Source organism: Pyrus communis, chromosome 3 (genome assembly GCF_963583255.1).
Source record: "Pyrus communis chromosome 3, drPyrComm1.1, whole genome shotgun sequence".
In the NCBI taxonomy this organism is placed as follows: Eukaryota; Viridiplantae; Streptophyta; class Magnoliopsida; order Rosales; family Rosaceae; genus Pyrus; species Pyrus communis.
In genome coordinates this window covers 6,361,766-6,373,719 of record NC_084805.1, presented here as the reverse complement: position 1 = coordinate 6,373,719, position 11,954 = coordinate 6,361,766, and the positions used below count along the sequence as shown (strand labels likewise).

General features: G+C 36.6%; 1 protein-coding gene across 1 annotated transcript; it reads left to right on the top strand.

The window, feature by feature from the left end:
* Positions 1 to 4,070: 4,070 nt before the first annotated feature.
* On the top strand, positions 4,071 to 6,124 carry LOC137727449 (phenylcoumaran benzylic ether reductase Pyrc5). The gene is made up of 5 exons (XM_068466308.1): positions 4,071 to 4,357; positions 4,464 to 4,598; positions 4,713 to 4,950; positions 5,358 to 5,561; positions 5,677 to 6,124. The coding sequence occupies exons 1-5, from the start codon at positions 4,175 to 4,177 to the stop codon at positions 5,841 to 5,843; spliced, it is 927 nt and encodes a 308-aa protein (XP_068322409.1). The 5' UTR covers positions 4,071 to 4,174; the 3' UTR covers positions 5,844 to 6,124.
* The last annotated feature ends 5,830 nt before the right edge of the window (positions 6,125 to 11,954 follow it).

Genomic DNA, 11,954 nt, shown 5'->3' with positions numbered 1-11,954 from the left:
TTATCCAACTGTCTCGCTTATCACTTGCTATAGTTTCTCGATAAGTAGTTGCCTCCTTGACTAATGTTAAGAGCATAATTAACTTCGTCTTGATCAAACCCAAACCTGTCAGGTTTCTTCTTGTTCCGCTTAGGTTTGTTCAGTGCTATGCATCTCTGGAATGCAGGTGGATTGTTGGTTGGAGTTCGAACCCTTTGAGATGTTTGGTGGATTAGAATGCCTTCAATCTTTCCTGTTTCTTGCTCCACCTGATTCCTAACTAGTGAAGGATGTTGATGCTTTTCTTCTTCCTCAAAACCATCAGATTCGGCCTTTTGCTCGATTTGCTTCACCTAAGCTTCTTCATCTGAACTGATTAATGGAATTTTTGTTGCTTCAATTTCAGCATCGTCTGTCTTCTCCCTACTGCTATTGACTTTATTCAGAGGCATGGTTGTCTCATCAAAGATAACATCTTGACTTACAACCTTTTTCCTGTTGTTGAAATCCCAAAGCTTGAAACCCTTAACTCCTTTCTCAAAACCTAAGAATATGCAATGTGTAGACTTCGATTTAAGCTTGGACCTTTCATCATTTGGAATATGTGCATAAGCACTATAGCCGAACACCCTGAGCTTGGAATAGTCCACTGGCTTCTTAAACTATACCTCTTCTACACTCTTAAAACCGAGAATTGTAGATGGTGACCTGTTAATCAAATAACTTGCATGATTAACAGTCTCTGCCCAAAAACTATCAGGCAATCATGCATGAAATCGCATGCTCCTCTCTCTCTCCATGAAAGTTCAGTTCATGCTCTTAACAGCTTCATTTTGTTGGCGATTCTTCTTTACTGTGAAGTGCCTTATGATGCCTTCCTGCTTGCAGTAATCAGTGAACTCATTACTTGTATATTCACCTCTATTGTCACTTCTCAAGTACTTGATCTTTCTTCCAGTTTGATTCTCGGTTTCTATTTTCCATTCCTTGAACTTTGCAAAAACCTCAGATTTCTGCATTATGAAATAAACCCAAACCTTCCTAGAAAAATCAACCATGAAAGTAACAAAATACATGGCTCCACAATTTGATTTAGTTGGTGCAGGGCCCCAAACATTTGAGTGAATATACCTAAGTTTCTCCTTGCTTCGGTTATCTGCACTGCTAGTTGCAAATGATACTTTTCTTTGCTTTCTGAGAACACAGTATTCATAGAAGTCCAGTTTGCAAGATGACACGCCTTCCAACAGACCTTGCTTATGTAATTCTTGCAACCCTTTCTGGCTTATGTGCCCGAGCCTATGATGCTAGAGTTTAGTCTTGTCTTTTACACTCTGATTTACAAAAACAGCTGCTCCCCCTACTACAGTGGTCCCAATTAACGTATACAACTTATTGGGTTGTAGGTCACCCCGCATTACCACTAGCGATCTTTTGGTTACCCTGAGTCTTCCCTTTTTAGACTTGTACCCATAACCGGCCTCATCTAAAGTACCCAAGGAAATCAAATTTTTTTCTTAGTCGAGGGACATACCTGACGTTCCCCAAAGCTCGTATCATCCCATCGAACATTCTGATTTGAACAGTGTCAATTCCACTGGCAAGATGAGGACTTATGCTTCTGAAAACTTTATTATTCCTATCATTCCAAATTTGCCAACAATTCACAAAAGCCTTACTAAGCTCACTCAGACCACTGCATTCATCATTGTTAATTAATTCCAACCAATCTAAAAATCATGCATATGACCAACGTTACTTAATTGTGTATTTAACGGGGATCAGTTCTAGAGTTCTTTCACAAAATCACAATTTAGAAAAGATGATTTTATGTTTCTTCCTCCTTGCCACATAACGGGCAATCTTTGTTAGCATTTTGAATGAATTTATTTAATCTTACCTTAGTATGCAATTTCCCTTAAATAAGCTGGTATGCAAATTTTTTTACCTTAGGGGGTATATTTAGGCTCCATATCCTCTTACGGAGCTTTTGTCTCTTCACTTCATAGTTTTGAACTCTAAATCCAAGTAACTGATTTAATTGAGAACTCACCAGTTGATGAATGATCCTAAATGAAGTAATCTTCCTTATTCTGCAAGGGAATAATTACCAAACATATTTTTTTTCACAACATCTAAATTTGATACTTGAGAAAACCGAACTTTGTCCCAGATCCCATTATCAATAAAGTCACAAACTTTAGCTTCCCAATTAATATTCTAACACTGATTAACTGGAATCAGGTGGACAAGCAAATAAGGAAAAATTCAACTATGGGTCCAAAAAAAAGATGGCCCCTACCATTACCCCCCACCCATCTCATTCCCATGTGGATAACATGCCTACTATTTAAAATTCATTTCCAGGCTACAATATAGTTTTGTCTAACCTTACAATTTAAAAAAATCATTCATATAACCACTTGTGCCCACCAATTGTTCTCATTTTTAGAACTTTCCAACCTAACTTAGCCATACAAGCATTATTGAATAATCTACTCTTCTAATTCCTAATCCCCTTGGTCTTTAGCCATGTAAACTTCATCCCAAGCTAAAGGATAAAAAAAATCCCCACATTTCTTGTTTAAATTCTTTGTTACACGAGGGGACACTTAAGCAAGATATGATATGGTTAGGCATACTAGTTGGATCAAACTTAATAAGAATACTAGTTGGATCAGACTTAATAAGAGTTAATCTACCTGCTTTAGAAAGAGTATTCGCCTTCCACCTTGCTAACTTTTGTTTCACCCTTCTTGTATTTTGAAATACCTTAAAAAGTCCAACATATTGTGCTAAATATTATAAGACACATACTTTACTAAAATATGGTATTTTTGGACCAAATATCAATTCATCGTTTCCCTCACGAGGACGAATCATCTTTCTTAATGTCAACTCATATTCTTCAATCTATATGGTTCTTTAGTACAAAAACTGTTTATGTTTTTACGCATTTATGGGAGCAGCACCGTCGGTTCTCATGCTTCCAAAGTTAAATGAAACTTGGTTTTCTCCCCCATTTTCTTAGTCTTGAACTGCTATAGTGATTAGAAACTAATATTTGATCATATATTCCATAGCATAACAAAAGTGGTAGTGTTTTTGTTTTCGTTTCAGACAGATAAAAGTGGTAGTGTTGTTATTCCATAGCATAACAAAAGTGGTAATGTTTTTATTTTCTCTTCAAATATATATGTGAATTTGTTACTTAACAACCTCCTCACTTTATGTTTCATTTCAACTTTCGAGCTTCTACTCATGCCATGTGTATTTCATTTCCACAAAAAATTAAAACTGTAACTATATTAAAATCCCACTGTTTTTATTCCTTGAAAGTTGTAATTATGGTTAGATTATTTAAAAGTTGTGGAACCTAGACTGGGCTATTTGGAAATGTTTAAAAATAAGGAAATTGTTATTAGCATTCTAAAAATCTCATTTGTTACTTTAAACTTTCTATAATTAGAAAGAAAAATATATTTGTGAGTAGTGTAGAATAAAATTTTTGATGTGCTAATAACAGTTCTAAAAATAATTGACATCATTTTTTATAATGCTTAGTAGAAAAAGTGAAAAGTGTTTCTGGATCGAAGATAATACTTAAAGTGCTTTATAAAAGAAGTAATTATTATGTTCTTTTTTCAAGAACCACTTCAAGTAATTTTATAAGAAACGGTTATACTTTTCTTAAAAAAATCAGTGGACTCCAAATAAAATTACGTTTATTGAAAGGGTTATGAGTAAAATGTATATTTTTTTTAAAGCATCTTTGAAGAGACCTTACAAAATTTCTTGTTTTGATATTAAATATGTACAATAGCAGTACATCTAAAATTTTGACAGTTCTTTTGAAAATGCATCGCGGACAAATAATGCAATCTAAATACTCATGTAAATCAATATAATTATTAGGCCAAATCTAGAAACATCTCTCATCCACATACAAACCCAGCATCATGCAGACGCAAACACCAACGTCATGCTATAATGGTCCTCACCGGACAGGCCCATCCACCTTCCAAGGGTATTTTCGTCATTCCACGCATCCCACTCACACTATAAGTCACAGCCACTTCGACCACTGTCAATGGACTTCTCAGCTACCCGCTTATTCCTCCTCTCCTTCGCAACGCTCTCACTCGCTCTCTCTCTCCAACTCATCCCATTCCGATCCCCCCGATTCCCATTCCCGATGGCTTCCAAGTCCAAAATCCTCTTCATCGGCGGCACCGGCTACATTGGAAAGTTCATCGTCGAGGCCAGCGCCAAGGCCGGGTACCCTACCTACGTTCTGGTTCGAGAAGCTTCCCTCTCCGACCCGGCAAAGTCCAAAGTCATCGAGAACTTCAAGGCTCTGGGCGTCAATTTCGTCCTGGTTCGTAAAATTCCCAGCATTTTCTAGCTTTTTGATCCGATTAGCCAATTGGGTTTTGCTTGATTTGTGTGTGTTTTGTTTTTATTTTATTTTATATAATTTGTAGGGTGATCTGTACGATCACGAGAGCTTGGTGAAGGCGATCAAGCAAGTCGACGTGGTGATCTCGACGGTGGGGCATGGTCAGTTGGCTGATCAGGGAAAGATCATTGCTGCCATCAAAGAAGCAGGCAATGTTAAGGTGAAAGTTTTGAAGTTTTGTGGGTTACTCTGGTTTTTGTATTTTTTATTTTTTTTTTTATTTTTTTTTTAGTTCTGTAAAATTGCGATTGTGAATGTATTAATTGGGCTGCAGAGATTTTTCCCGTCGGAGTTTGGAAATGACGTCGATCGAAGTCACGCTGTTGAGCCTGCCAAATCGGCGTTTGAGACCAAGGCCAAGATTCGCAGAGCTGTGGAGGCTGAGGGAATTCCTTACACCTATGTGTCCTCCAACTTCTTTGCTGGTTACTTCTTGCCTACTTTGAACCAGCCCGGGGCTTCTTCTGCTCCGAGGGACAAAGTCGTCATTTTGGGCGATGGAAACCCTAAAGGTAAAACCTAAAACTACTTAACCATGGGTTCTGAGTAGATGTATTTTCTGTGGTTTCATTTTATTTCAATTTACTGCACAAAACCCACTTTGGCTTTTGGTAAATTATTCAGCAACCGATGAGTAATTGTTATGCATATGTGTGTTAGGCCAGGACTCTGTGCGCGCCCTTGTTGCACATAAATTTGACGTGTGCGTGCCTTTTTGGCATCCAAATCTGTTTTTTCCTCTGCGTAGAGTAGTATTTGAAGTATTACTTAGTCAAAAGAAAAAAAATTGAAAAGGGGTTTTCAATCTGTTTGATTTGCAGCAACCGATGAGTAATTGTTATGCGTATGAGTTGCAGCATAAAGCCCACTTTTGCGTATTCGAAAACGTAAAGGGGTTTTGAATGTGTTTGATTTGCAGCAATTTTCAACAAGGAAGACGACATTGGGACGTACACAATTAGGGCAGTGGATGATCCAAGAACCTTGAACAAAGTCCTCTATATCAGGCCCCCTGCCAACACCATTTCATTCAATGAGCTTGTCTCTCTTTGGGAGAAGAAAATTGGCAAAACCCTCGAGAGAATCTATGTCCCGGAGGAGCAGCTGCTCAAGAACATCCAAGGTTAGTGGCAATCATTGTCAGTCTGGGAACAACTGATTTGAATTTTTTTTGTTTGTTTCAAACATTTTGAGATAAATTTAAAATTGGTTGGTTTATTTTTGTGTCCTTTTTGCAGAGGCAGCGGTGCCGCTCAATGTGATACTATCAATTGGTCACGCAGTTTTTGTGAAGGGAGACCACACTAACTTTGAGATCGAGCCTTCGTTTGGCGTGGAAGCCACTGCTCTTTACCCTGATGTCAAATACACCACAGTCGACGAGTACCTCAACCAGTTTGTCTGAGATTTGGAAGCCTGTTGATGGTTTTATACGAGTGAAACTGGCTATCGAGATTTGGAAGCGTGTTGATGGTTTTATATGAGTGAAACTGGCTATCTTTGCAAATAAATAGTAGGTAGTTTGATGACTAATGTATCTCAGGTTGTGTGGAAATAACTAGCATATGGGGATGGCTACTTCCCCCTTTGTCGCATCTTTGTTCGTCGCATCTGTGTTTGTCGCATCTTTGTTCAACTCTCTGTACTACCTTATTGTAAAATGACGGAAAAGACATGGATTGTAGATTTCTTCCCCTTCAGATTCTGGTTTGGTTTTTCTTTTGAGTTTTGGTTCAACCTTTTGTGCCTTGTTTAGCTATCGACGCTAACACGTCTCTCTCATTTCGGTTGGAAAACTCTTCTATAGACAGTTATGTTAGAGCATGTATAAGGGGGATGCAGTTATGTTAGAGCATGTAAATTTTTTACGACCATTTCTATAAATGCAACAGATGTAGAATTTGACTGTTATAATTTTACATTACCTGCATTAATGGGAAGTGGTCTGCTTAGCCTCACAAGAGACTAACAGTAATGTGATTTAAATTCGTCTTTAATGAGAGTAGAACCTAATAAAAAATAAGTATGATGTTGACGTTGAATTTGACTCCTACTGACAAAGACTTTAAATTCAATCAGTAAATAACACTTTGGTTGGAAGGATTTTTCAAGTAAAATTTATACATTAGAATCTCCACCTAGGATTTAACAATTCACGTGAATTGTTGTTGTCAAATATGCACAATAACATCTTCACCTAGGAGTTGATATTTTCTTTGGAGATGCTCTAACGTACTTTTGATTCATTGAGTAATCAAATTTTCTCTTTCATGTAGTTTAGTGAAAATACGTATGTGAATGTTGTATCAACTATTAAGCATGAACACACGTGTATAAAGATAGTATTCCTCACGAGTGCTTTCGACGGCTTCAGTTGCCTCCTTGTGTGTTATTTGTTGTGTAGTAGCGTTGGGGTTTTTCTGCTCTGCTACTATTGATTAAATTGCTTGCAATTATTTTGTAATTATGAAAATTAAACTGGGAAAATTGGCCTTCTGTTGTCCAAAATCTTTAGAAATTGCATTTGCTTAAATTTTGTGAATTTCTTTTTGTCTATCTAGCAAATTTTTGTGGTTGAAGTTTGTGTTGGGAAAGGTAACACTCTTTAATTTTTATTTTTACTTCTGTGTGTTTGTGTTGAATTTTGTGGATTGTTATATGATTGAATGAGAAATTGTGGTTTTTCAATTTTTTGGTTTTGTAGGATTTAGCGAATAGGCAATCAGCTATGAGGTGGAAGGAGAGGAAAGTGAGGTATACGAATGAGCTGGAGAGAAAGCTGCAGATGCTTCAGACCGAGGCAACCACGCTCTCAGCACTTGTCACTCTTTTACAGGTATATACCCGTTATTTATTGTTTTTCCTTCTTTGTTAATTGGAATCAAATTGTGGTTCCTCTTGGGTCTTCGTTGGAGCAGTGCAAATTGGTTTGCGGACCCCATATCACAGTTTTCAGTAACTCGGTTGGTAATTTTTGGGACAACCCATTTGAAAATTTTAGTTGTTTTTGTTTTTGGTTATGTTTATTTGTCAAAGTAATGACTTTGGTTTCGTGGTTATGGATTCATGAGTGTGACCATGGTGGTTCAAAAGCCAAGGAGCCTGAAGCGCAATTGGAATTAAAGTCACAAGACATGGTAAGTTTTTGTTTTTTCTTTATTTCTGCTGCAAAGTTTTAGAATCTCTCTCTTTTATTTATTTATTTATTATTTTTTTTATTACATCGAATTTCTTTTGAAAAGAGTAGGTTGGTTATATGCAAGATTTCCATAGGAATTACAGAGCTTAGGTAGTATTGATGTGGGTATTTTTGCCTTATGTTACAGGAGTGAAGAAACTAGTCGGAACAATTGATGAGATCCAGAAGCATTTTGGTTGTAGGTGGGTTTGACATTCAATGTGGGTGAGTTTGGTTAATTTCTCCACATTATTAAATGTTTTAATATGTGTACCAGACGGCAGAGCAGAGGAGAGTTGAAAGCGAGCTTTCAACTGTTACTCAGAAGGTAAAGTCGAATATGCATTCTTTTCCTTCTTTTGCTTCCATGTTGACAGGTATGGAGTTTCTTTACAAATGTTTTAATGTGAAAATTATTCTTTTCGGAGCTCTGCAGATAACAGGTGGTTCGGTATGGGATACCATATCGAAACTAGTATCCCGAATCCTAAATCAAAATTTTTCAGGAGGGGAATTTGAAGACCAATCCCAAACCAAATTTTCGGGAATCCCAAATTTCGGGAATCCCGAAATATTTTCAGGATTTTGGGACAAATCGGGAATCCCAAATTGAAATATGAAATTATGAATTGTTCTTCAAATATATAATTCAAGAACACATTCATGAACTAGGAATTTCATTTCATTCACACTACCATTTAATTGAACACTGACATGCTTGACTGTTTTTATCATAGTCAAAATTCAAATTAATTAAACCATTTTTGCAATATGTTGAGAGACAAAAGAATCAAGCCTTCTAAAATCATCAACCATGACAGCAGCAATAATAAAATCCACATGAATATCAAACAAAACATGAAAAATATGCAAGGTGTAGGGCATTCCAGGTTGCAGAGCATGAATTAGAAACTACTAGCATCAATTATAAAAGAATAATATATATATATATATAATAATTAATATTATATATTTTCGGTTCAGTATGGGATTCCCGAAATATCGAGAAGCCAATCCCGAATCTCATACCGAAATTTTGGAATCGGTTCGGGATAGCATCCCGAAAGTTTCGGAAATTTCGGTTTGAGAAATTTTTGGTTTGGGATCGGGATTTTTTCGGTTCGGTTCGGGATTTTTGGGAATTTTTTCCACCCCTAGATAACATCACTGAATGATATGTGCAAACGATTGCAAGAATACATCGCAAGCTTGCAACAGTACAATAGTAAACATCACAGCGACTCTTTAACAGTTGATGAAAAATTTAAGCGCGTGGAGGAGGAAAAAGTTAATATGGTGGAGAACCAGAGCATGTTAATGATGCAGATTAGTTCGTCAGTGCATTTATTGAATCATTTGGATAAAAGGAATAACTATAACCAATCAGAAGAACTTAATAACAGCCATTAATAGCTCCTAATAATAACCAAGGCGTTTTGGACATTTTTTGGCTAATTGGTTTACTTTCTTTATTATATTTTCAGTTTTTTGTCATTTTAACTTTATTGCCTTTTTAATTTCTGAATGTATGTTACAAAATGGTTATAAATACCACCTCTTTCTCTAAGATGGAGAAGTCGGACGTTTTTTATTAATGAAAATTCTGAGAGTGTTTCTTTGTATCAGTTTTTTGCCTTTCTCTTTGTGAGATTGTTATGCTTTGTTCTTTTAGTTGTCTATGTTGTAGGCTAGTACTAGAGACGAGATTTTGGGGTTTTATAGGTTTCTCCTTACACTAGGAGATAGTGGACCCTATATATTAGTTTCCCTTTTCGTTTAATTTCATTTCAATCTGCTACGCCGTACATCAGTTAAGGAGTCAATTTTCAATCTACAGAGTGAGCTTCTTATTTGGAATTGTTGCTAATTACATAAGGAATTTCTCTTATTATGTATCTATAAATCTTACTTCTGTGTTTTCTTGAGCAGAGCAAACTTGCAACTGTACAATAACAAACTGCACAATAACTTCTTAAAAGTTGAGGAAGAATTTTAGTGAGTGGAGAGGGAAAAAGTTAATAAGGTGGAGAACCTGAGCATGTTAAAGGGTCGTGTTCTGTAGTCCTGACTTTTGTTTTTTCAGTGCATTTTAAATGGGTAAGGACATGGCAAATAGTATGAAATTTAAAGTTGGTTTCCCCTTCATGTGTTCTCTTTCAGATTTTTGTTTCTGAAAATGAATTGCTTCAAAACTTTTATTGGCAAAGTTCATTTGACCTTTTATGGGTTAGCCACTCACTTTTTGGTTTCTCATTTGAACTTCTATTGGCAAAGTTTACTAGAATGTCCCAAAAAAAAAAAAAAAAAAAAAAAAAATCAGCCATTGCACTGTTCAGGATGATAATTTATATCCAATATGATCATTAGCCAGTTAGTTCTGATTTGGGAAGTGGGTTTTAAAGTTTTAATAGTTTTGTCATGTGTAATTTTCTTGCTTTGCCCATCAAAAATCTAATAACCAAAGGCTTAGTTGTTTTCCCCAAATGGTTTTCAATTTGTTGTAGGTAAACAAGAGCTACTAAACTGTTATGCAGCAGGGGAATGGAAGGAAAGTAAAAATTCAAGCTTTTAATCAAAGAGAGAAATGGAGCGACACTAAAAAAATAGGTGTAACTGACTAATACTTTCTTTCCATTTAAATATAAATTAATTGATTAAGTTTTAAAATGAAGTTTCAATTGTTTCCGAATTCTAACAATGATCTCCTACGCATTAAGATAATCTATTTAGAGTTTTGATCCACTTTTCATTATGCATAATTTCAATTCTTTTCCATATAGAGTTTTCATTTTTCTTATGAAAAACTAACGAAAAAATAAAAAAAAACTTTAGTTTTAATGAAAAATGACAAATAAAGGTGTAGTTAATAGTACTAGGAAAAGGTTAAAATGTGGTTTTTCGTTAAAAGTGAATAGTACTGGAAGTGTTTCGTTAAAACTTCCTTTTTCTTTTGAGTGAGAGAAGAAGCTTTAATTTAGGTTCACAATTTTTCCCTTTGTAGATTTTTGAAGTAGGACCGAGCTTTCAAAAGGCAGTTTATGTGGGGGTGGGCAAACAAGTATAGGAACCATGGGTCGAGACGGGTAATCACGGTTCGGGATGGGTACGGCCTGGTTCTTATTTTTTAAAAAGAGAAACAAGACGGGCCAGGCTGGGCCTTTGAAATTTTAGGGGCGGACCGGTTCCAAAAGTCTTAAAAAATAGATACCCAAACCGGCCCGTTTGTAACATGTTCCCATTCCTCTCATATTTTCTCACACCTTCTCGAATACTCTCCTCCCCTCTGTCCTCCTTTTCGAATCTGTTGATTCACAATCTCATTCCTCTCGATCTCTCTCTCTCTCCCGCACACCTTTGTTTTTAGAGCTAGAGGGAGAGAAGCAATGGCTATGGCTATGGCTTCGTTTCCGTCTCCAGCTTAACACATGGTTGCTTCGGCTCTGCTTCGTTTTAATTTGTGCGTTTCTGCGTTTCGATCGTTTTAATATCTTCTGATTCATTTGCTTGAACTTGCAGGTTGTTTGGACGACGATTGGGAGTGAAGCAAGATCGAGGGTTGCAGAGGAAGCTTGGTTTCTGGCGATTTCATTTCCACCAAGTCCTGCACTTCTTTGATCACTACCAGCGATATCTCAATGGATGAGATTCGAGCTCGTAGGATCAAGATCATGGCTCTTGCTGCTTTTCGTCGTTAGATGAATCTCGAGGTGATCTCTCTCTCGTTGTGATCGATTTTTTGAATTTTTAGGTGCTGTTTGGTTGATTTTGTTATGATTTGTGAGCTTCTCTCTCTGTTTCTCTTCCAGTTTTTTAGTTTATGTTTGGTTGAATTTGTGCATAACTTGAGCTCAATTCCAACTGTAGCTTTGAATTCGTGCATAATCCGATCCCAGTGGCCTTTTCAACCCTGAATTCCAACTATGATTTCCGAATTCGATTTTTCTCATCATTTTACTTGAATTGGGACTCCAGGGATTCAGCGTTGAAGGAGAAGGCAACATGGCCTTGGCGAAGGGAGGTGGAGATGTCGAGGAAGGTGGTGGTTTCGGAAAAAAAATAAAAAAAAATAAAAACTAAATAAATAAAACACACAAGAACCCATGGACCAGGTCCGAACCAGTCCGTTTCAAACGGACCGGGTTAGATCTGGTTCTTTCAAAATTAGGTCCGGCCCTGCGCATGTCCAACCCTAACTTTAGGCATTGGAAATTTTTTTGTTATGCTTTTGTTATCAGGTTCTAAATTGCACAAACCAAGCCCCTTCTTTAAGAGAATATTAGAATGCCCCACCTCGTTTCTACAATTTTTCTTATTAAACATTTGCGTCCTTGAAAATTT

Bases quoted from the DNA above. Each gene is read 5' to 3' on its own strand.
- LOC137727449 (XM_068466308.1), top strand. From the start codon at position 4,175: ATGGCTTCCAAGTCCAAAATCCTCTTCATCGGCGGCACCGGCTACATT. The intron at 4,358-4,463 runs GTTCGTAAAATT...TATAATTTGTAG, and splicing joins TGGGCGTCAATTTCGTCCTG to GGTGATCTGTACGATCACGA. The intron at 4,951-5,357 runs GTAAAACCTAAA...TTTGATTTGCAG, and splicing joins GGGCGATGGAAACCCTAAAG to CAATTTTCAACAAGGAAGAC.